Source organism: Oratosquilla oratoria, chromosome 17 (assembly GCF_046742065.1).
Source record: "Oratosquilla oratoria isolate Oo_2021 chromosome 17, ASM4674206v1, whole genome shotgun sequence".
Classification (NCBI taxonomy): domain Eukaryota; kingdom Metazoa; phylum Arthropoda; class Malacostraca; order Stomatopoda; family Squillidae; genus Oratosquilla; species Oratosquilla oratoria.
The window spans coordinates 45,646,798-45,672,875 of NC_134793.1; the positions used below are offsets into that span (position 1 = coordinate 45,646,798).

Below are 26,078 nucleotides of genomic sequence, written 5' to 3' on the forward strand. Positions count from 1 at the left end.
GTGATGATGGGGAGAGGGAAAAGGGAAATGGGCAGGGAGGAGGAGGAAGAAGGGAAGGGGAGAAGTGGAAGTAAGAGGGGAAGAAGAGATGGAAGAAGAGAGGGTAGGAGGAAATGAAGGAGGAGGAGGGGAAGGAGTAAGAGGAAGAGGAGGGGAAGGAGTAAGAGGAGGTGGGGAAGGAGTAAGAGGAGGTAGGGAAGGAGGAAGATGAGGTGGGGAAAGAGAAAGAGGAGGAGGGTAAGGAAGAGGGAAAGGAGGAACAGGAGGAGGGGTTGGAGGGAAGGAAGGAGAAAAGGAGATAGAGAAAGAATTCTAAGTGAAGAGAGAGATGAGAAGAGAGATCTGAGAAGAGAGAGATGAGAAGAGAGAGATGGGGAGAAGGTGAGGGGGAAGGCATGGAAGGAGTGGTTAGGCAGGGAAGGCAAATGCCATCCCCTCCTCTCTTCTCCCCCTTTCTACAAGTACTTGAAAAAATTCGGTTTCAAAAATAAAACCAAGCTCAAGGAGAACAACTTTACTATTTATAAAATTTATTTGAGAAATTAGAGCAACTCAACGACACATAAATGATGACAAAAATTCATGTTTATTTCCCTTGGCAGAAGTGGCCCTTTAAAAATAACCATAACCACTGTGCTCATCAAATAAGATCACTTTCGTTTATTCACAATTTTCTTTATTCACAAAGAAAATGAAGACGTAATAGTTAAAGCATTAATGCGATTATGAACTGGGATAATTTTCAACGAGTTTCACATAAATTAAGTTCCGTTCTAATACCATAAGACAATACAAAAGGATGCACTTTTGAACAAAGATTTCACAATAACGGATGCACAGATGTAATACTATATCCCAATATGAACATAGATTTCACACTTAAACTGATACATATGTGCTTCTATCTCAACTAAAGTAGAGGTGGTTCGAGGCTGCCAGGTGGCGAGTTTTTAGTAAGGGCACACTACATTAAATTCCCTGCCTCAAAAGTCCTTTTCAAGGAGGCACCGTCCAAAACCTTTTTGAGAGTGAACTCTTGTAAAGTTAAGTTGAATCAAACAAAAAGTCAATGGATCATACCTATTCACCGATACCAAGGTTTCCATGAAATTATAACTTAAAAAGCCCCTTCCAAGCAATTCAATCTCCAAATTTCACTCCCACATAAGGATCATACAGGGAATCCATGTTGGAAGAGGTAAATTTCCTGAGAATATCATTTCATGATTTCCATCCTACAAATACCAATGGGATGAAGCCCTGAAGATGAAATTGTTATTCATGTTTCTAATCTACTTTAGCAAAAATAAAAGACCAGTTGTTATATAACAATGGGATATTTTTCAAAACTTTGCTTAACCAAAGTCCCAAGCTACATATTCTTTCTTTGTGTGTGTGTGTGTCTATATATATTATATATATATATATATATATACATACACATATATATATATATATACATACATATACATGTATATGTATGTACATATACATATTTACATACATATATATACATACATATACATATATACACATATATACATACATATGTATACATATATACATACATACGTATACATATATACATACCTACATATACATATATACATACATACATATATATATATATATATAAAATCCCACCAGTAGCACTAACATGTTAATTTTCCCTTCCAAGAACCTTCTAATTTGATCAATTTGCAGACTAATACCACTACTGCCACTTTTTTTACATACATGTTTATCTCAATGCTATCTAACAGCCACTGAAAGAATGCTGATCACTTTCAAATTCTACTATCCCTATGTTCTGCTACCCTTCTTAAATCTTTCATTTACCACCTGTATAATTTCTCCTCTTCAGCATGATATTGCCCCAAAGATAAAAACTGTTTATAGGCAATGAAATAAAACATCTACCAGCATTTCTTAGCTCCAAAAGAATACTGTAAATACAGCTATCCAACACTTTTCTGCTGAATCCCAACAATATCAAACATATTAATCCTTGAGATATAATCACAAAGCTTTTAAGAAATGTACAAATTCTCAGTTCTATGCAATGCTTATAAATGGTAAACACTTGATTACTAGCACAGCTGTAAGACTCTTCCAAAGTTGGTACTACATTCACAAATCCTGCAATGTGAGATTACAAAATTTCACGTTACATCAAAGATTTTTGTGTTATTCCTACAATATGTGATAAAAACACTGTTAGAACAAAGGGTTCAATATAATATCTGGACCACATATGATGAACCCTGCCCTACAGCAACTTTATCGCCTATATCTGTATCTTTTGAAGTGAAACCACAGCTGAAATATATTGTTATGAAACTGACATCTAAATCCTCTCTTGTATGAATACTCCCATTCACGATTTACAATCTTAAAAGCAATATCTTCATACGGAGGTCCAGCAGTGAATTTGAGCAAGGCAAAATCTTTGTTTCCTTCACATGGAATGAGCTCATACTGTGGAGTCTTGCCCTTGTCCATAAGGTCAGGATAGAAAATGTTGAACTTGTACCCTTGAACAATCTTGGGAGGTGGGTTATCCATGTCGTAATGAGTCTGGTTATATTTGTTCCACTCGAAGCCTGTGTGCACACGATTGAAGTACCTGGGTTTTCTGGGTCGGTACTTGTCTGACCACAGATACTGGGAGTTCTCCAGCTTGGCTTCAACACTGAACTGTGCTTCATCACTGAAATGGGGAATACAGAAGCTTGAATTACAGGAAAGTCTAAAGGTGATATTCAGCCATTACCACCCCCTGGAACTAATGACAGCTATATGTGTGGTGGTCCCGCAAGACAGATACCACCAGAGAATCTTCTTCTTGTCACCCATCTTCAAAACCTGTCCACCCTTTCACCTCCATCAGGAGGTCTCAGATGCTGACACCTGGTTTTCAGACTAGGCCCAGGATCTCTTTCTATCAACTTTTAAATGTATTTCTTAAACTTTTTTACATGTGGACAGCTGACAACCTGCAAATGCTTCCTTTCCTGTACAGTGAGTCCTTGTTATACGGTACATATGCATTCCTGAACACCTTACTCCAAATTGAAATTACTGTATACTGAACCCAAGTTTTGACGTACCTTCTCCCTGCTCTTTCCTCTTCAAAATATCTAATTTTACCTCCAAAACATGAGCGGATACCGTATCTGTGAATTTTTCTTACCGTAAATAGAATCGAGGGTAGTAATTACCAAATACCATAACTGTGAATTTACTGGATAAAGAATTACCATATAAGGAGGACTCACTGTACAACTTTCAGCTGGTGAAATGGAAACTGTCCCACACTTATAGAATACAGTCTGAAGTTTCCTCCCAGAAAGATATGTGGGAGGGCCTGTGGATTTTGCCAGCCACTGTGGGGCTGTAGGTTTTCCACTAGGTGACTCTTGATGCAACAAGAACTATTGCTCACTAATATAGGACTATGTGTTTTCAAACATATCCACCTTTATGGTATCCCTTAAGAAAGGAAGATGTCAAATGACTGAAGGCCTAACCCCATGCTAATAGATTTCATGTAATGAGAACAGAAGGTAACGAATAATCAAATAACTTACTTGGTCATAGCTCGCCGAGCCTCCTGTTGCATGGCCTTTTCCTCTGCCGTCATGACACTTTCCACTGCCTGGCCTGCGCCTACCACCCGTCCTCTTGCCCATACCAGTCTCTGCGCATCCTCAGCCTCATCAACGACCACAGTTCCCGGCTCTAAAGAATCTTGCTGCAGCCTTGTTGGAGAATAGCGTCCTGAGTCATAGGCTGTGATGGCAGCATCTATGATGGCATCACCTTCACACCCTGAGTCCCAGCTATCTGTGTCTTCCTTGTCACTGCTGGATGAAATGGATTACAATTGATAAATATGCTAGCAGAAGGATTTTTTGGCACAACATGGCCAGATACACAATAAATGAATGAACAGATCTATCTATCTACAAACCAAGGGCTTCTTCTCCCTTACAAGGGAGATAGCCAAATCTAAAGGCAAGTACACCCACTCCCATCCACCCCCCCCTTTCCTCCCTCTCATCTTATTGTAGGTCCTTATGGATGATGGGTCGTCCCTGTATCCCACTCACTGCCCTGGGTCAAAAGCAATGGAGCCAGACACAACATATCCACAGCACGGCTGCTTCAATTAAATGCCCCCCCCCCCTCTGTCCCATTTTGCAGAAAAAAGAGAGAGACAGATGGGGAGTTCTCTCTGGGCTGCATCAAAATATCATTCATGTATGGTTCCAACTTAATCTTTATCTTTGATTTCCAATTATCATACTTAAATTTGAACTCATGTATTGTTTGAGCTTGGGCTATATCACTTATGCTATTCCACATATACATCTATATGGAAAACTGTATTTCTTGCCATCCTTTTGATATATGTTTTTTCTTAATTTACTTCCATGGCCTCTTAGAGCCCTTCAATCCTTAATCAGGAGATTTCTTCTAATAATGCAATCTATCCCTTTTAGTGACCTGAATATGGTAATTATGTCACCTCTTTCTCTCTGATCTTTCAAAGGTACAGACCCAGTACTTTTAGTCTTTCCACATATGGCTTATTTGCCAGGCAGAGGACCAGTTTGGTTGCTACCCTTTGTATTTTCTCAACCTTGCTTATATCCTTCACTGTGTGGGTATCATATTACTGAAACTTATTCCAGTCTTGGTCATATCAGGGTTTCAATAAGCTTTTTCATTATCTCTCCATCCATATAATGGAATACCACTTTAATCTTATGCTGTAGTCCATATGTCTCTCCCACAATCTTTCTGATATGTATGTCAGGAGGTGCCAAGATAAGAGGGAGGGAGGAGGGTGGAGGGGAGTGGAATATATAGGAAATGGAATGGATGGGAGTGGTTTCTATGCCTTTTTCTTTTTGGCTACCACCCTGTGTAGGGGGAAAAAGCCTTTGGTATATGTATGTATGTATGTATGTCAGGTGACAGGTTGTCTTTTTTCATCCCTCCCATGTCTTTCTCCTCTTTTGCTTTTGTAATGTGTTCGCTTTCCAAGGAATTGTTTAAGGATGGCCCTTTGCCGCTATTGTCAATTTCCAGTATTTTGCATTTTTTTTTTTAGTACTGAACTGAATTTATCATTCTTGGCTCCATGCAAAAATAGTATCTAGATCTTTTCGCAATATTCTACTGTCCTTCTTATTCTTCACTCTTCTCATGATTTTTGCATCATCTGCAAACATGTTGGCATAGCTTGTTGTTCCTTCCATCATGTCATTAACCTCTTCACTCCGGGCCAAAATCTCGAGGGCAGCATTAGCTGTCAGATGTATGTGTCGTAATAATACTCGCATCATAAAATATAGTCACCGCTTATATCGATCGTTCTCTCTTTCACCCGTGAATTTTGATAACCATAGAAAATGTGATGAAGACAGTTTAGAGAGTATGTCATTATGCAGGGGCAACTACAATAAATATAATCAAGACGCCGATATGGCAGCCTCGCATATCCACTTGCTCCTCATGCCGCCTACGTATGCGGCACCGTATGGAAGGGGTTAACATAGACAAGAAACATTATTGGTGCAGGCACTGAACCTTGTGGAACTCCACTCCTTACTGCTCTCCAGCTCATCTTGTCTTTTACTACTGTCCTTATGTACTTTTCCTTCAAAAAGAGTTGATGAGCGGTGCAACTGTCCAGTACAAGAAGGACTTTGGAATCCTTACTCAACCTCTGCTGATGAAGATGCTCCTTCACTTCCACTACAAAAGCATGGAAGAACCACCACTTGAAAAGTTCTGCCGTCATCCACACATTGCTGTTAGCATTATAATGGACTAGCAAATGATGGACATTTTTAAATGCCCTGGGTTTCTTAAATTTGCCAATCACAAATAAAGTAAGCTTGTGGGTTCCAGTCCACATGGAAAAATGGTAATCTGGTCCTTGTTGTGCTTGAATCCAACAGCCCCCTTTTCCTTGAGTCCAGCTACAGTTGAGCTGAGCAAACGCCTAAAAAGTGCTGTTTCTTCAGCATTATAAACATGGTCTGGGTTAACATTATGCTCACATATGAGGCTAGAGAAAATTTCAGCATAATTTTCAGCTACATCATGATTTGCTGAGCAATGTTCACCACTGATTTCCAGCTTCCTGATGCCGTGACGAGTCTTACAGTTGTGCAGCCATCTGATGGAAAAATTACATTCATTTTCAATCTCCAAATCTGCCCATAGCTTCTTGGCCTCCTCAATGAGCATAGGCCCGATGACAGGTTTAACTTTGGAGCATTGACTGGTAAACCAAATGTAGAGAACCCAGTCCAATTCGTCCACTTAGGTCTCTTCAATGACTTCCTCTTGTCAATTAACCCCTTCCATACGGTGATGCCTACATAAGCGTCATGAGGAGGAAGTGGGTACGCGAGGATGCCGATGTTGGCGTCTTGATTATATTCATTGTAGTTGTACCTGTGTGACCCCCATACTCTGTAAACTGGCTTCATCACATTTTCTATGGTAACAAGATTCACGGGTGAAAGAGAGAACGATCGATACAGTCATGACTTTATTTTTTATAATGCGAGTATTATGATGCAACATCGTCTGTCTGGCAGCTAATGCTGCCCTCAAGATTTTGACCTGGAGTGAAGTGGTTAACAATAGAGGGGCTTCTGTGTTAGCAACGAAAGACTGGAGCTTGTCCTTCTGTTTCTTGAGGTCATACAGCATCGACAAACTCACATTGAATTCCACTACCACCTTGCTTCAGCTCTCTCCCTTCTCCATCTGTTTTACAAGCACTATCTTCTTTGACAGCGTCACAACAAAGTGCCTGCTCTTCTCCATAGTCTTATTCTGTGGTGGGGCCATGGTGAGATATAGTAGCTAGCATAGACACACCAATATAAGCTGATAAAGAGGAGACAAACACAGTGGATGCAACAGGTAATATAGCAGTGACTCAGAGGGCTGTGCCCAGTAGCTTGGATGACTGTTACTAGAACATTGTTGCTCTACCCACATTGTTTGCCTGCCAAGAATGTGCATGAAATTCAAATACTGGCATTGTCGTGCATTAATATTTACATTTAATCTTATTAATAGGGCCTGTCAAAAAGGTGTTATATCAGGATTGCCATTATACTGGACATTGGATAATCGGAATTTTGCTGTATGTATGTATATATATACAGTATATATATATACATACATACATATACCAAAGGCTTTTTCCCCCTTATAAGGGAGATAGCCAAAAAAGCCAAAAAAACAAAGGTATAAAAATCAGTTCACCCATTCCATCCCTATCACACTCCACACTATTCCCTCCCTTTTATTTTGGCACCTCCTGGATGATGGGTCATCCCTGCATCTTGTCCACTGCCCTGGGTCAGAAGCAGTGTTGCAAGACTCAGCACATCCACAGCAAGGCCACTTCATTATATTGGTGACCTCCCCTCTCCATCCCCACATGCAGAAATGGAGAAGACGGTGAGAAATCCCTTTGGGCTGCGTCAAATTTTTCTCATACATACTCCCTCACCCACCATCCCCCACCCAATACTTTCCATGCATGAGAGCATCATCCATACAAAACCATTCTCCATTCACCCCTGTCTTCTGTCCTCTCCCATCCTTCCTAAATAGACATTCCCCTCTTCCCCAAAGCCCCTTTTACCCCATCCATCCATCTCATCCTAGGTCGACCCCTCATGTTCACTCCTTCCACACCTCTTTTACTAGTCTTTCTTCATTCATTCTTTCCATGTGTCCAAACCATCCCAATACTCTTTCATCCACCCTATCTCCCAACTCCCTTACCACCACTGTTCTCCTCCTCACCTCATTTCTCACTCTATCCAGCCTAGTAACCCTTATCATACTTCTCAGACACCTCATCTCAAACTCCTTCTCTCTTCCTCTCTTATATTCCATGTTTCTGCCCCATACAGTTCTGTCGGCAAATCATTCCTTCATACAATCTCCTCTAAGCATCCATTCCCAAATGTCTAGTTCTAATTACACTTTTTAATCCACCAAGGTATTTACTCGCTTCTCTCAAATTACACTCTACCTCCACTTCCACTCCTCCCTTTCCTGCCACATTCGCACCTAAGTATCTAAAACTATCCACTTCTTCCAGTCTCCCTTAATACTCACTTCTGCTGCCACTTTCACCCCTTGTGTATCTCATCACCTTACTTTTACCCACATTTATCTTCAACTTCCTTCTTTCACACTTTCCCAAACTCTGTCACTAACTTCCTCAATCCCTCCTCTGATCCTGCTACAAGCACAGTGTTGTCCATAAAAAATAACTGGCTTATCTCCCACTTATCTCTGTTTTCATTAACCATCTCCAATCCCTGACCCACCACCCTTGTATTTACCTCTTGCACCACCCCATCCATGAATAAATTGAGCAGCCAGGGTGACATAACACACCCCTGATGAAAGCCCACCTTTAACTCAAACCACTCACTCTCTCCATTTCTAATCCTGACACATGCACTACTACTCTCATAAAAACTCGACAGCTCCTAGAAGCTTTCCTCCTATCCCGTATATCTGCAATACCTCCCACAGTGCCTTCCTGTCTACCCTGTCATAAGCCTTTTCCAAATTCATAAAAACCCAAAAATCATCCTTACCTTTTCCTTTAGCTTTCTCATATACCTGTCTTACCACAAAAATCTGATCTATGCAACCTCTACCTATCCTAAACCCACACTGTTACTCACCAATTACTCCCTCTGTTCTTCTTCTAATCCTCTCATTCAAGACCCTCCCAACTACACTTAACAAGCTAATCCCTCTGAAGCTACTACACTCACACTTGTCCCCTCTTCCATTATTAAAGTGGAACTATACAGGCACTACTCCAGTCCTCTGGCACTCTACCCTCTCTTAAACAAACATTAAATAACCTCACCAGTCAGTCCACCATCACTGTACATCCAGCCTAGTAATCCCTATCATACTTCTCAGGCATTTCATCTCAAACACATTCAAACTCCTCCTCTCTTCTCTTATTTTCCATGTTTCTGCACCATACATTGCTGTCAGCACAATCACTCCTTCATACAATCTCCTCTTAGCATCCATTCCCAAATGTCTATCATTACACTTTTTAATCCACCAAGGCATTAACTTGCTTTTCTCTATCTACATTATATCTCAACCTCCACTCCTCCCTTTCCTGCCACATTCGACCCCAAGTATCTAAAACTATCCATTTCCTCCAGTCTCCCTTAATACTCACTTCCAATCTGCTTCCACTTTCTGCCCTTGTACATCTCATCACCTTAATTTTACCCACATTTATCTTCAACTTCCTTTTTTTGCACATCTCCCCAAACTGTTACTAACTTTCTCAATCCCTCTTCTGATCCTGCCACAAGCAGTGTTGTCAGTAAAGAACAACTGACTTATCTCCCACTTTTCTCCATTTTCCTTAACCATCTCCAATCCCTGACTCATTATCCTTGCATTTACCTCTTGTGCCACCCCATCCTTGTATAAATTGAACAGCCAAGGCAACATAACACATCCTTAGCTAAGTCCCACCTTTACATCAAACCACTCACAAAGGCGAAGCATGCCGACAGGAGACCTTTTGGTCCATATCTCTCCATTTCTGATTCTAACACAGGTTGTACTACATACATATACCAAAGGCTTTGTTCCCCTTCTCCTATCCCATATATCTACAATACTTCCCACAGTTCCTTCCTGTCTACCCTGTCAAAAGCCTTTTCCAAATCCATAAAGACCCAAAAACATACCTTTTCCTAAAACTTTCTCACATATTTGCCTTACCACAAAAATCTGATCCATGGAACCCCTACCTGTCCTAAACCCACACTGTTCCTCACCAATTATTCCCTCTGTTCCTCTCCTAATCCTCTCAATCAAAACCCTCCCATATGCCTTCTCAACTACACATAAACTGATCCCTCTGAAGCTACTACACTCACACTTGTCCCCTCTTCCATTGTAAAGTGGAACTATATAGGCACTCCTCCAGTTCCCTGGCACTCTACCCTCTCTTAAACAAACATTAAATAACCTCACCAGTCAGTCCACCATCACTGTACCTCCTTTTTTCAGACATTCTGCATGACACCTGCTCTCATCATCTTAACAACTGCCTTCATTTCATCCTTCCTTATTTCTCCTCCATTTTCCTCACTCATCATGGCCATTTTCTTAGCACTTCCCACTGCAACTATCTTTCCCTCCCTATCCTCCTTCACATATAGCAACTCCCTAAAATACTCTGCCCATCTTCCTCTTACTGCTGTCTCTTCCATTATCATCTTTCCATCAGCACCTTTTGCCTTTTCTTCTCTACTTGATTCACCTCTTCTTCCTCTCTTAATTTCTTTCCAAAACATCTTTTTATTACTTTCAAAATTTTCTGTCATACTCTTACCCCATTTCATGTCTACTCTCCTCTTTGCCTCCTTTATCTTATGCTTTACTTCTCTTTTCTTTTCTTTGTATCTCTCATATGACTACCTCATCCTATTTTGTAACCAATCTGTGAATGCTCTTCTACAACCTTCTTTGGTTCCTCATCCCACCACTTGCTACCCTTCCTTTGATTTCCTCCCATCCTCCTTGTTCCACACACCACCTTTGCACACTTTGTGACTATATTAAAAAAAAAAAAAAAAAAAAATATATATATATATATATACATATACATATATCTACAGTGTATGTACAACACTGAATGGGTCCCAGTGATTAGAGATACATTTTAACAACCACAATGCACTTTAATTCTAAGCCATCAAAGGCCAGCATGCTGAAATTGAAATGCGGTACTGCCCAAGACTCAAACCCGGTATCCTCATGACAAGTGCAACAGTGACTTTCCAACTAGGCTATCTATATATATATGGCCTGCATCTATCTATACCTTATAAGAGAGGTAATCAAATCAAAAGGCCTGTACCCTCTCCCACTCATTCCACTTCCATGCACCACCCTGTCCTCCCTCTCATTTGAGCTCTTTGTAGATGGAGGGTCTTCCCATCTCCAGCCCACTGTCCTGGGTCAGAAGCAACATGGCAAGACACAGCAAGGTCACTCCACTTAACCACTTCCATACGGTGACGCTTACGTAGGCGGCATGAGGAGCAAATGGGTACTCGATGTTGCCAACGTCGCCATCTTGATTATATTTATTGTAGTCATACCTACGTAATTTTCATTCTCTCTAAACTGGCTTCATCAGTTTTCTATGGTTATCAAAATACACAGGTGAAAGAGAACGAACGATTGAGCACTGACTTTATTTTTTATAATGCGATTATTATGACGCAACATTGCACGTCGGGCAGCTAATGCTGCCAGACGTGCGATGTGCCCCGTAGTGAAGAGGTTAATCAGTGGCCCCAACTTCTCTGTGCACCTCATGCAGAAAATAAAGAAGATGGGGAGAAATCCCTCTGGGCTGCACCAAAATATCATTCACACACAACCCCTCCCTACTTCCCCACCTATCCCCCTCCCCCTTCCCTTACATACCTTTCGTTATCTTTTTCTGAAGTTTGTTCTTCAGCACCTTCCTCTGGGACTGGAGGTTTCACATCCTCATCCTCTTCTCTTTCTTCCTTCACTCCTTGTTCAGCCTTCAGAAGCTCCAGCTTCTTCCTCAAGTTATCTCTGTGTCTCTCTCGGAGTCGAGCGCGAGCCTGGTGTGCTGAAAGTGAGACGTGGTTCACCATAATTACATTTGCATGTTATGGTCTCTTTTATTTTATACATAGACATACACACATACACATTTCATGTATATTCAAACCCTTTCCCACCTTCCCGCTCATTCTGTCTTCCTTTCAAATTAACTCCATCTAATTCTGTTTTCCACTTTTTTTCTTCTTATTTGTTCTTCCTACATCCCCAGACCAGCACCGATTTATCCTAACAACTTCCTTTCCACCCATGTACTCTGCATCACCACATTTTTCACTATCCATTTTTGTAATAGATATTTTTCAAACACTTTATTTAAAAAAATATTCATCCTCTTTCTCTCAGGCATCTCTTGATTAACTCCTTCCATACTAAGGAATATTTACCTTTTTAATCCTCCCAGGCTATTCCACTCATCTCTGCAGGATCCTTTCAACTAGGAACAGGTTAACCTCAAATACAAATGGACTGTTGTGATGACTGCACCACAGATGCATACATACATGTACCAAAGGCTTTTTCCTCCTACACGGGGGGTGGCCAAAATGAAAAAGGCATGGAAACCACTCCTACCCATTCCATTTCCTACATATTCCACTCCCCTCCACCCTCCTCCCTCCCTCATATCTTGGCACCTCCTGGATGATGGGTCATCCCTGCATCCTGTCCACTGCCCTGGGTCAGAAGCAGTGTCGCAAGACACAGCACATCCACAGCAAGGCTGCAAAGATCCATAAACAGCTTACCTTTGAGTTGTGAAAGGAGTGACTCCCAGTACCCTACATCCAACCCAGCCGTGGGTCCTGCCAGCTTGTTCTCAATATTTAGTTGCAGTTTGCTCAGCTCTGCTACACTTTTGTTCTTGAAGATGGAAGACACATCACTTGCCACAGCCATGTGGATGCCTTGTCTGTGGGCAGTGGCATCTGGGGGTAGATCTCTCTGCCTCAGCCTGCGTACCTCATCCTGCACAATGACGGTCAGATCCGTCCAGTAGGCCTGGTTCTCATTCTGTGGATTGAACAAGGGACTGGTGAGTTTGGATACTCCAATGAGATTTTCCTTTCAGAAATGAATAATGAAATGAATAATGAATGTGTTATATCATCTCCTATATTAATTTTTTTTTCTTACTGCTACTAGGCTATTCTATTTGGCACAATCACCCCTTGAAAAATATAGGGGTCAACATACATTATAATGTCCTTGGTCCATAAAATACACACCAAGAAAATAATCAATGTTTCTTTGTTTCTAGTTTCAGAAAAGGCTTTTTCTATCAACCAATTGTTATCAAGTTTCTCTAATGTGAAAACTAAGGAATGTCACCAGTGATTGACTTAAGACAAAACCAGTCCTGGCATTTTAAGACACTCAATTATTCCCTTTACTATTTGGTTTAATCTGAGTACTTCAGGATAATATTAATAAACTTAAGGAAGAATATTTATTCTGGTTACTGACAGGCTATTTCATTCACCTCCACAGAATCCCCACACTAGTGAAGAAAGTATAGCTTATTTTGATTACTCCCTTCCATACTAGGTGACCTTTTCCTTATATTCTGACTACCACACCATATTATTATATTCATTTCCATGGCAATCATTTAGCAGTGAAAGGGAGGATATAGTATTCCTACCTCCTTTTCCAGCTGCATATACACTTTGATGTCTTCCAGTAAATCTTCTAGATCCCTGAGGGTAAGGCCAGTGAGGTGAGTGTATGGTTCGTGCATATCCACTGCTGACACATCACCTTCCGAACTAACATATTGTGCCAACAGATCAATTGGTTTGGCTCGGCTATCCTGGATACGAATGTACGATCTCAACCTGTTGGAGGAAAAAAGCATATTTTAATCATTTGGTCTTCTCAGGTTGATCACATACAATCTAAATACAAAATTCTACATACTGCCAATCTTAGTGCAAAGGAGCATTGGTGATGAAAAATCTCACAACTATTATTCTTTCCTACTTGTATGAAAACTGGACCTCATTTCTTTCCTGGCAATACTGCCAACTTATCTCCGGTGCACCTTTCTCATGGAAAAGGTCCCTTAGTAATATAATTCACTGGTAATAACTAGTGCTTCTGCCCTTTGGGAAACCATTACACCAGAGGTGGAATCAAGAGGAAGTGAAGGAGAAATTCAAGGAGAAGTGTTGAGAGGAGGAATAATAGAAATTGAAAGTGATCATCATCCTTCTTTTGTCAAGGTTAGGTTGTGAACAAGTTAAAATGTGTAAAGGTGTTGAAAATGAATGTCCAGATCAAGTTGACAACCTGTTCCATGAGAGGAGGTACTATGGATGAACTGGCAGTACTGCTGAGGATGAAAATGGATGCAATTTTCCTCTTCGTTTAGAGCAGGAAGAAGTGAAATGGATGACATTAATGTCAGGGATGAGGATTTCTTGCCCCTATGCCTAGCTACAGAAACAATGATGGTTACCTATCATTGGTTCCAGCTATATTTTGAATAGAAAAGGTCTGCACATTTGGTTTACTAACTCAATTTCTAATCATTGCATCAGGCATCATTCAAATATATGGAATAAGTCATCAAATACAGTAAATCCTAGATGTAATGAATGGATTGGGACATGGGGGTTCAATCAACAAAGCTCAGGATTTGGTAAAGCCAGTTCATTAATTATCTATGGGTCTTTACCAAATGCTTGTTGCTATGTCAAGGGGTTGGGAGTTGTTCAGTAATACATGTTCAAATCTGATGCCATTTATTAAATCACAGGTTTAATAGTATTGCCCTTACTTTTATACAGCACCCCATGTGCAGATAATCAGGATTTAATCAAAAGAAGAAAAAATAGAGTTTGAGAATACACCCAAAGAAAATTTCTCCTGACCTTGCTTGTTCCAGTTGAAACTGATCTTCTTGTTTTGAAAACTGTGAAAACTGAGCGGCTTCTCTCTGTCTCTGTTCAAGTTCCATGGCCTTTTCCCTCTCTGCTCTCTCCAGTTCCCTCTCCTGTCTTCGTTTCTTCACCTTTTCCAGCTCTCTTTTGTTTTCCTCCATTTTAGCCCGATTTCTCTTCTCGATTTCTTCTTTGCTGATGTCCGAAAGACCCTCTTTTTCTAGCTTCCTTCTCCAAACAAATGTCTCCAGGAGGTTATTGTCCCCATAAGGATTGTCAGCATTGGTGAAGTGGAGGTAGTCACTGTCCCATCCCATCTTCTCTTTGCGGCCTCTCTCCTTTGCTTCCTGAAAAAAATAACAATACAATTGCTGTTCTTCACAAATGCTATAATGAAACATATTGCATATGGGAAGGATACTACTCCCTTTTTCCCTTATTATTTGATTTTGGGGTCCTGAATAACATTGGAAGATCCACCAAAGATAAAGAATTGCAACTGCCTATCTTTGTTCTCTTTACTTTTTTCCATCATCCATGCCAGTATATGAAAGAAATATGGAGTACAATCAGGGGAGTAGTGCTACTAGAGGTCACCTAAGGGTCACCACACTACCTCTTGATCACTGCTTCAGGAGAAATAATACTTGTTACTTACAAGCATATGGGCCTGGTAGTGAGAAAAGTGTACAGGAAAGGGAGGCTTTTTGGATAGATTTAAAAAAGTGCATAGAGGCTTTAGGGAGAACTGCCAATGTAGTGGTATTGGGAGATCTCAATGCTATGGAGAGTTGATGGTGGAGATATGTCTAAAAAGAGAGCTGATGATAGTAAACACAGTATTTAGGAAGAAAGTCAAGCATGAGTACACATGGGAGAGAGTGGTGGATAGGGCTTTGATTGACTATATAGTGGTAACCAGGAGAAAAGTAGGAAGAGTTTTGGATGTACATGTTCTTAGGGAAGAGAGTGGGGGAATATGAGATCATTTTTTGGTGGAGAAAGAAAAGGACAGAAGGTAGGGAGGTGCTTAGAGTAAACTGCTTATATAAGACAGAAAAGGAGGAGTACAAGAAGCTGGGAAAAGAGTGGGAGGGTGAGGGATAAAGTAGAACAAGGAATGGAGGAGGAATGGGGATGGTTCAAGGAGGGAGTCACATGGTATGCAAAGATGGTGTGGAACAAGGAGGATGGGAGGAAATAGAAGGAAGGGTAGTAAGTGGTGGGATAATGAAGAAAAGAAGGTTGTAGAAGAGAGGAAATGAGCATTCACAGATTGGTTGCAAATTAGTATGAGGGAATCATACGAGAGGCAAAAAAAGAAAAAAAAAAAAAAAAAAACTAAATAAAACATAAGATAAAGGAGGCAATGAGGAGAGTAGATGTGAAATGGGGTATGAGTATGACAGAAAGTAATAAAAAAAGATGTTTTGGAAGGAAATTAAGAGAGGAAGAAGAGGTGAATCAAGTAGAGAAGAAAAGGTAAAAGGTGTAGATGGAGAGATGATAATGGAAGAGACAGCAATAAGAGGAAGATGGGCAGAGTATTTTAGGGAGTTACTAAATGTGAAGGAGGATAGGAAGGGATGGGTAGTTGCAATGGGAAGTGCTAAGAAAATGACATAAGAACATAAGAACATAAGAAATAAAGGAGACTGCAAAAGACCATAAGGCCTACACTAGGCAGCTCTGTATCCATCACCACCTGTCGTCCCCATCCATAAAGTTGTCTAATCGTTTTTTAAAACAACTGATAGTTTCAGCGCTTACTACGTGGTTACTAAGTTTATTCCATTCATCGACCACCCTATTTGTAAACCAATTCTTGCCTATTTCCTTCTTAAATCTAAATTTGTCCAGTTTATACCCATTACTGCGAGTCCTGCCCTGTTGTTTTGTTATGATGACCTTGTTTGCATCACCCTTGTTATAGCCTTTGATCCACTTGAACACTTCAGTGATGAATGAAGAAATGGAGGAGAAATAACAAAAGATGAGGTACATACATACATATATCAAAGGCTTTTTCCCTTTTACAAGGGAGGTAGCCAAAAAATAAAGGCATAGAAACCACTCCCACCCATTCCATTCCCTATATACTCCACTCCCCTCTACCCTCTTATCTTGGCACCTCCTGGATGATGGGTCATCCTTGCATCTTGTCAACTGCCCTGGGGTAGAAGCAGTGCCACAAGACACAGCACATCCACAGCAAGGCTGCTTCATTAAATTGGCGACCCCAATTGGCTGGTATGTGAGAAAGCTTTAAAAAAGAAAAGGTAAGGATTTTTTTTATGGGTTTAGAAAAGGCTTAGGACAGGGTAGACAGGAAGGCACTGTAGGAGGTATTGCAGATTTATGGGATTGGAGAAAGCTGTTAAGAGCAGTCAAGAATTTCTATGAGAGTAGTAGAGCATGTGCTAGAATTAGAAATGGTGAGTTTGGTTTGAGGTAAAGGTGGGACATCACCAGGTATGTGTTATGTCACCATGGCTGTTCAATTTATACATGGATGGGGTGGTGCGAGAGGTAAATGCAAGGGTAATGGGTTGGGGATCGGAAATGGTTGAAGAAAATGGAGAAAAATGGGAGATAAGCCAGTTGTTTGCTGACGACAATGTGCTTGTGGCAGGATCAGAGGAGAGATTAAAGAAGTTATTGACAGAGATTGGGAAGGTGTGTGAAAGAATGTGGGCAAAAATAAGGTGATGAGATGTACATGGGAAGAGGATGGCAGCAAATTTGAAGAGAATATTAAGGGAGAGAGACTGGAGGAAGTGGATAGTTTTATACTTGGAGTCAAATGTGGCAGGAAAGGAGGGGAGGAGTGGAGGTAGAATGTAGATTGAGAGAAGCAAGTAAATGCCTTGGAGGATTAAAAAGTGTAATGAGAAATAGACATGAATCATAAGAGAGGAAGAAAGAGTTTAAATGTATTTGAGATGAAATGCCTGAGAAGTATGGAAGGGGTTACTAGGCTGGATAGAGTGAGAAATGAGGTGAGGAGGAGAGTGGGAGTGGAAAGGGAGTTGGGAGATAGAGTTGATGAGAGCATTGGGATGGTTTGGACACATGGAAAGAATGAGTGAAAAAAGATTAGTAAAAGATGTGTGGACAGCAGAGGAGGAGGAAGTGAACATGAGGGGATGACCATGGATGAGATGGGTGGATGGGGTAAAAGGGGCAATGGTAAAGAGGGGAATGTCTGTTGAAGAGGGGAGATGACAGAAGATATGGATGAGTGGAAAATGATTGTGTATGGATGATGCTATGATGCATGGGAGTGGATGGGGGAGGAAGTACATGTGAATGGTATTTTGATGCAGCCCGAAAGGCTTCTCCCTGTCTTCTCTTCTCTATATGAGGGGATGGAGGGGGGGTGTTTGCTGATTAAATGACGCAGCCTTGCTGTGGATGTGCTGTGTCTTGCGGCATTACTTTTGACCCAGGGCAGTGGGCAAGATGCAAGATGACCCATCATCCAGAGGAGCCAAGAAAAGAGGTGTGTGTGTGTGTGTGTGTGGGGGGGGTTAAATGGGAGTGGAGTATGAGGGGATAAGAACATAAGAATAAAGGAGACTGCAAAAGACCATAAGGCCTACACTAGGCAGCTCCGTATCCATTACCACCTGTCATCCCCATCCATAAAGTTGTCTAATCGTTTTTTAAAACAACTGTTAGTTTCAGCGCTTACTACATGGGTGAGAGTGGATTTATGCCTTTGACTTTGGCTACCTCCTTCGTAAGAGGGAAAAAGCCCTTGGTGTGTGTGTGTGTGGGTGTATATGTATATATATATATATATATATATATATGTACTTACAAAATATGACAAGCCAATGATTTATCTAAAGCTCTATACTTCAACAACTTATATACAGAATTTTAATGAATCTGTTGTATCATGTGTCATTTGTAATGGCAAAAGAATGTGCCAGGCTATATATATATATATATATATAAAGCTCTAATGGAAGATGCTGAACACCTCATCTTACACTGCCCTGCTCTAATCCTGGCCAAATGGTAACTCAACTTTGTGTCTATTGCTAGTTACTGAGGGCTGTGGGTCTCTGGAACAATGGATTATGACTGATCTCTTAAAGGAGATACATCACTTCCATTAAATGGTCACAGCCACCAGTTCAGCTCACAAGTCACTAAGAGAACATGTTTTGTATTGTCTGGACAGGGTAAGAGTAGAACAGTCTGGAATGAGGTGGCTTTGTGTCTTATGTGTGGTGGCTGCATCTAAAGCTGTTGGATTCTCTATCCAAGGCAATTCTATATGGGTATTGTTTTAAAATGTGGGGGTGTGACCTGATCAGTCATACCAGGGTGTTCATTAATTGTATTGGGAGTGATTTCTCGATTGAGCTGATGTCTCAGGAGCCTGGTGATGTATAAAAATTGGAAGTCTATTAAGGAGTGCTTGTTTTGTGATCTAAAAGTGTCTTGTGTTTTTTCATGGATATGTTTTGGGGTCCTGGATGCAGTTCTTGTAGATGTTTGAATAGTATGTTGCTATTTTTTTCTCCATTTAATCAATCTGTTGCCCCAGGTCTCTCTTGCAGGAAGTCTACAGGTTGGCTGTGGCCACTAAACAGTCCCATTGGTTACTCAAAGAAGAATTGTTGTATTGTTCTCTAGGAATAGTTAGTATGAGGCAGTGTAAGAGAAGGTGCTCATTGTCCTATACATGTGACAGTTCCATCCACAGCATTTTGATTATGCACCCTATTAGGTACTGGCACTGTCTTAGAACTGAAACTTAAGGTACCAGCAACAATTATAACAATAATAATAATTATCATAATTACAAACTGCTTGACTAAAACATTTACTACCCTTTTTTCAAAATCTGGTAGTGCCAGACTTGTATTTTTTGAAAGAAAATGTTGTAATTTCTCACCTTCTTTTGAAGTCTACGAAGTCGCTTTTCTTCAGGAGTCTCGTTTGCCTTACCAGCTTCTTTCCGCATTATCGCTTCTTTGATATGTCTTTGCCTTTCCTTTTCGAGCCGTTCCAAAAGGCTTATCTCTTCATCCAATTCACTACTCTCCGATGAACTGCTTGCGGAAGATGCACCCCTCTTCTTCTTCTTGTTTTTTTTTTTAGGCTTCTTTTTCTTTTTCCTACTGCTAGAGGAATCTGAGGGAGACCGAGACCTGTTCCTATGTTGGTGCAATTCTGTTGACCGAGATCTGGAGTTCCTTCGTCTTTCATGCTCTCTGGTGACCTGGCTTTCGTAGGATTCTGATCGCTCCCTGGCTGGAGACCTTTGTTTCCTTTCTTTCTCTCTAGATTTTGATCTGGAAATTCGCCTCTTTATCTCATATTGCTGACAAGGTGAATATGACCTTGACCTATGCTTATACTTTCGGTCTCTTGACCTACTCCTTGATCTGGATAATGGCCTGAAATAAAACACATAATTTTAACAATGAAATAATTCTCGACTTTTTTTTTTTTCCATCTATATACCAAAGGCTTCTTCCCCTTTACAAGGGTGGTAGCCAGTCAAGGTATGCACCTATCCCATTTCCATTTGTTTCCCTTTCATCTTATCTCTTCTTGGATGAAGGGTCATCACTGTCTCCCTCCCATTGCCCAGATCAGAAGCAATACAGCTGTATCTAGTCTTCTTACCTTACATATAAACTCATGAGCACCATCAGAAATAGCTGAAACATACTATATATTGTGATCTTTGATTGAGGTGACTAAAACAATTTATGACTGCTGGACACAATAGAGAAGACAGTGAAATTAAATGACCCAACCTTTCACTGGAAAAGAACTTTAAGATTCTAGAATTGACTTTTGATGCTCATGACTTTCAGTCCATACATCCAAGATCGGACAATGAAAACCAAAAAGAAAATAAACCAACAAAAATCAATTGCAAGCATGGGCTTTGGACAACAGAAACTCTAAATTAATATCTGCAAACAATTCATAAGAACCACACTTGACTAAGACTTCACAGGATGGTTCCCGACAATCAGCAAAACACACTTTAGCAATGAGAGTAATAACAGACAAATTTTGAATACAAACAGTCGAACCTCGAAAGCCCGGGCTAATTGGGGGGAAGGGTAGTTCGGTCATGCCAAATGTCCGGTCATCGAAAATATCGCCCTAGCACCCGTAGATTTTCATAGCGGTATATGGATAGGTAATGTATGATATGGCATATAAACACATAAGAATAATACTCTAACACTGTACTAATAACAATACTGTAATAATAATGCAATAATACTAATAATTCTGTAATAATAACTGTAATACAGGCATGTAAATGTACTGTATATACAGTGTACTGTACAGACGCTCCTCTACTTACGTTCATTCCTTTTACGTTTGAACTGACTGTAAAAAAACATTTTTGAGTGAATTTTTTAGTTTAGCGCACTCTCCGTAGTTCAAACGATACTTACGCATGACGCTGCATCCATTGTTTACATTGCACAAACGACAGACTGAAAGTGCCTTGCCTCATCCTCCTCCACCATCTCAATTTATGCTGCTTGAATTTAATTTATTTGAAATTAATGTTATTATTTTACAATGTTATGTGTATAACTAATGATTTAGGGGTGTTTTGTAAGATACGGTAATAGAATTTACGGATGTATAGTACAGTAACAACTTACGTTCATTTTCAACTTATGTTCGGCCGTTCGGAACGTAAGTTGAGGAGCGTCTGTACTGTATTTTTTATTATGTACACTGTAAATATCAGAAGGTATGCACGCGAGACAATGGTGGCGGCCAGGGTTGCCATGTTTTCTACACTGCCGTGTAGAATGGGAGTGTTGCCATACCGGGGCATACATTTTTCTCGTGCGTGTGCAGACTTTCATAGCAAGATATACTTGTCAAACTTTGGCAAAATTTTGATTCTAGTTTTTTTATTCTTGAATGTATATAAGGCCCCCATGCCCTAACATATTCAGTAAGATATAATTTTTTTTTTTTATATTATTATCGCTAAAAGAAAGCTGAAACTTTAGCATAGAATTTTTTCTACACGGTAAAAATGTATCTTTTGGGGTATAATATTTTATAAGTAACACAATTACCAATGAAAGTCATATTTTGATGTACCATTTATTATTTGAGAACTAGTTCTATATTTTTAAACAAGAGTTTGAGTTTTTGAACGTTTTTAACAGCCCGCTGATATGTAGAAAAAATTTCCTCATGTCCTTATGCAGTTGCCACATACCGCTATTTTACTACGTTTTGGTACAAAATTCTACGAAACGGCAGCCCTGGTGGCAGCTTGACTGGGCTGGGTTTGAGTACACGTGTACGGCCGTCGCTGCCACCTACTGGACAAATAGGGAACTTTGCTTGAAAAGTCCGCCCTCTGTTCATTTTGACCGGTCATACGAGGGTCCGGGCATTCGAGGTTCGACTGTATTTAGTTTTTGGTACAATATACAAGTTTAATTTTCTTTATCAGTAAAATAGAATGCATTAAAATCACCCCCCAAAGATATCTGCCACAAAAACCAAAATCCTACCTATAAAACACATGAAAATGAGGTATTTCAGTATCATGCAACCACATTTTTCTCTTCTTTCTTTTTTGCATTTGAGAAATCTATTTTTTCTATGGAATAGTAATATTAGGAGCTATTGGACAAAGTATATTTTATGTTATATATCCATGGTTGTATGATCCTGGAATTTTACCAAAAAAAGACAGGAACACAGTTTCTGTGACAGCTCTAATCATCCAACCCATTACATTACACAAGCACAACCAATTAAAACACAGCAGTATACTTCTAAAACACCTATAGCAACAAATCACCTGTAACACTTAATACATCCACACAAAAACACATTTGTGCTCAAATCAGAAAACCAATTCTCTGCGAGCAACCACCAAATTTCATACTCCATCAAATCCCCACCACATCACCCCATGAAAAATAACAGTAAATTTTTTTAAGAGCATACCTATGTGATATAGCAATAGAAAATCAAATATTCATTTTATAAATCATAATACATCAACATATGTTTTTCTTGGTGGAAATTAACAAAAGAATAAGTTGTTAAAAAGGATACACTAACAAATGGAGCCACATTGACTGCTGAGATGCCATCTTTGTTTTGATAGATACAGAGGTCAAAGAAATTTAAGTATGATAAATTCATTTAACCTAACCTAACCTGCATTTAGTAATGTGGTACCTATAATTCTAGAGGTCATCAAGGTCATCTTTATTGTCAGGGATATTGATAGCCAGTTTTGGCATCCAATCAGACTGCAAGGTGTAGAGGAGTTTCACTGCCTGAAGAAAAGCATGAAGCCCATCTCCGTATCACTGTTTTAAAAATTTGTAGCATGGTGACATCACTTAGAGTGGGAGAACACCTGGTACACAACATCAACACATCATTAAACTGATATCGACAGGATTGTACAGACGAACATGGCTTCTCAAACCTATCATCACAGCTCCGTTCAGTAGTGTATTTGCTTTTCACAAGGCTTTTTGTAACTGATTTTTGCCAAGAAAAATGTGTATTACACTGATGTATTATAATTTATTATCTATACATCAAGAGCTTTTTTGCCCTTAAAAGGAGGTAGCCAAGTCGCACATACCTATTGCCACCCATTTTAGTCCCTTCCGCCAACCCCTCCACCCCTCCCATCTCAGCTCTCCAAAGATGACAGGTAGTCCCTGGATCCACCAACTGCCCTGGGTCAAATGCAACGTAGCAAGACAGTACATCCACAGCAAGGCTGCTTCACTTAATTGGTGACCACCCCCTCGTGTAGAAAAAGAGAAGACAGGGAGAAATCCCTTTGGGCTGTGACAATATTAAATATCAATTTTGTAAACTATAAATGTGGATATAATTTACAAAACTAATATTTAATTTAGTAAAATTTTAGTTGTGCACGCCTACGTGATGTAGCAATAGATAATTATTAATTTTGTAAATTGTAATAGATCAACATAATATGCGATTTTCTTGGTGGAAATTAATAATAAAAAAGTTGCTAAAACCTATTTACCAATGAACAAAGCCGCGGCGACTGAATAATACACCATGCTTGTTTTCATAGATGCAGAGGTTGAAGAAATTAAAGAATGATAAATTAGTCTATTCTAACCTAGCCTACCTAACCTAACCTATATTTAGTAATTCAATACCTCAAATTCTAAAGATCATCCTGGTTGTTGTCATCACGGATGTTGACGGCCTGATTATTGTTGTACCTCAGGCAATTAATAGACAATGGCAGAACCCTGTGTTCTCTCATAAAGTCCAAGGAAGCCTCATCTTTGTAACAGTGCTTATTAGACACCTGGAGTTGGAGAACACCCGGTCCATAACGTGAAAGCTATCGTCTGATAGTGACTGGACTGGCATGGCATTCAGACCATATCCTATCAGCTTTGTTCTTTAGTAAATTTGCTTCTAGGCAATTTTTTTTTTATTTCCGCCAAGAAAATCGCATATTACGTTCAATTATTATAATTCACAAAATTAATAATTTTCTAATACTGTATCGCATAGATGTGCACAACTAAAATAATACCTTTAATTTTCTATTGCTGTATTATAATATTGCATAGGTGTGCACCACTAAAAATATACCAAAATAACCTCCAAGAGATTGAAACACCACACTGGTACAACAGTGTTCAGGTCATCATGACTAAATCAATAATACTTTAGATTGGGCCTGGCCCCAAATACAACCATCAGACGGGTCTCACTAAACGCCGACCAAAACCACACAATGATGTTTTTTTATCAAATGCATAATTTATATATAAAAAATAGCATATGGTTGCATTATTTGACCTATTTTCTTTAAAATGTGTGATTTCCATGTAAAATCATCAAAGAGAAGTTACGTTTTTATCCTCTGCAAAATTACCAACCGGCAACCAACGCCGACCAAACCCAAACAATGACAGCTTTTGCTCAAATGACAAAAACGTATTCTCTTTGATGATTTTACATGGAAGTCACACATTTTAAAGAAAATAGGTCAAATAATGCAACCATATGCTATTTTTTATATATAAATTATGCATTTGGGCAAAAACCGTCATTGTGTGGTTTTGGTCGGCTTTGGTCGACGTTGGTCGGCGGTTGGTAATTTTGCAGAGGATAAAAACGTAACTTCTCTGATGATTTTACATGGAAATCACACATTTTACAGAGAATAGGTCAAATAATGCAACCATATGCTAATTTTTATTTAAGATTATACATTTGAGCAAAAGCCGTCATTGTTTGGGTTTGGTCGGTGTTGGTTGCCGGTTGGTAATTTTGCAAAGGATAAAAACATAACTTCTCTTTGATCATTTTACATAGAAGTCACACATTTTAAAGAAAATAGGTCAAATAATGCAACTATATGGTATTTTATATATATAAATTATGCATTTGAGCAAAACCCGTCATTGTGTGGTTTTGGTCGGCGTTTAGTGAGACCGCCATCAGACAGATGACAATGAAAACTTCATCTTCACTACCCAACCTGAAGCATACCTATTTGACAAAATATTTTGGTATTTCATCCTTGAGTAACTTGTGGAGCAATCCAATAGCTATTTCTTATAGTTTGAGAGACCTGGTCCTGGGCTGTGGCAGCAGATTGATTGATTGTAAAGTAATTTTACATTTATTTCAGTTTTCACTGTGACTTTGTAATTTAGCACTGGAGGGGTGGGGGAAGCAAACATGTTGTCAGAGAGGATCACTGTATTCCAGAAGTGCCAAAACTTATCTCCAATGTTCTTTGACTTATGTTATAGCTTCAGAGTACAAAGTAAAAATAAAACCTTGCGAGTTGGTAAACATTGGGATTTGGGGCAAGTTTGTTATTCTGTATTTCAAGGTTTTCTAACATTTATAAACCTACAGTTACATCATTATGAACTTGATAATAAATTGAAACTGTGCGAAGCCACTTTCATGGTAGGAATATAACGTATGTCTTCCGTTTTTCAGTAAAGTCTGGTAAAAAAAAATGTGGAGTTAGATTTTTTTCACAAGCTGTCTTTTACCTATGTATATACAAACTTTCTTTTTTGTTTGCTTACCTGTCTGCATGCCTATCTTTTACACGAATTTCATTTTTATTTTTGTATTTTTCATAGTCCCGTGATTTTTTCTTTTTGTTGTCAGAACCCATTGTACGCCTGCACTAGTTACAACTTAGATTGTAAACAAACGTTGACAGCGATTTCATAAGCGATTTACACTTACTACAATAAACTTATAAATTTGTATAAAATAATGTGCAATAAGCTTAAATAATTACACTTTTAATGTGACATAACATTTCATAAAACAATTAAATGTTTACTTCATCTGCACTACTAACATAGAAAACGTACTCACTTGAAAATAAAAAGGATACCAAGGAATAACTTTACCAATACATAAGTTTTCATTTTATGCAGTTTATATGGGCAATATGGTACTCAA

The 26,078-nt window shown here is 39.5% G+C and overlaps 1 protein-coding gene across 1 annotated transcript; it reads right to left on the reverse strand.

Annotated features, from left to right (window-relative positions):
- Positions 1–513: 513 nt before the first annotated feature.
- cactin (cactin, spliceosome C complex subunit) lies at positions 514–25,826 on the reverse strand. Its single transcript, XM_076201005.1, has 8 exons — positions 25,691–25,826; positions 19,507–20,011; positions 14,586–14,941; positions 13,355–13,547; positions 12,459–12,723; positions 11,545–11,719; positions 3,591–3,866; positions 514–2,710 (listed from the first exon to the last, which is right to left on the reverse strand). The coding sequence occupies exons 1-8, from the start codon at positions 25,780–25,782 to the stop codon at positions 2,281–2,283; spliced, it is 2,292 nt and encodes a 763-aa protein (XP_076057120.1). The 5' UTR covers positions 25,783–25,826; the 3' UTR covers positions 514–2,280.
- Positions 25,827–26,078: the final 252 nt, after the last annotated feature.

What these genes read in the sequence shown, in the direction of transcription:
- cactin (XM_076201005.1), bottom strand. Translation starts at nt 25,782, where the DNA reads ATGGGTTCTGACAACAAAAAGAAAAAATCACGGGACTATGAAAAATAC. An exon ending in ACTCCTTTCACAACTCAAAG is followed by an intron (nt 11,720 to 12,458) that starts GTAAGCTGTTTA and finishes TCTCACTTTCAG; the next exon opens with CACACCAGGCTCGCGCTCGA. An exon ending in GCTCGGCGAGCTATGACCAA is followed by an intron (nt 2,711 to 3,590) that starts GTAAGTTATTTG and finishes TCCCCATTTCAG; the next exon opens with TGATGAAGCACAGTTCAGTG.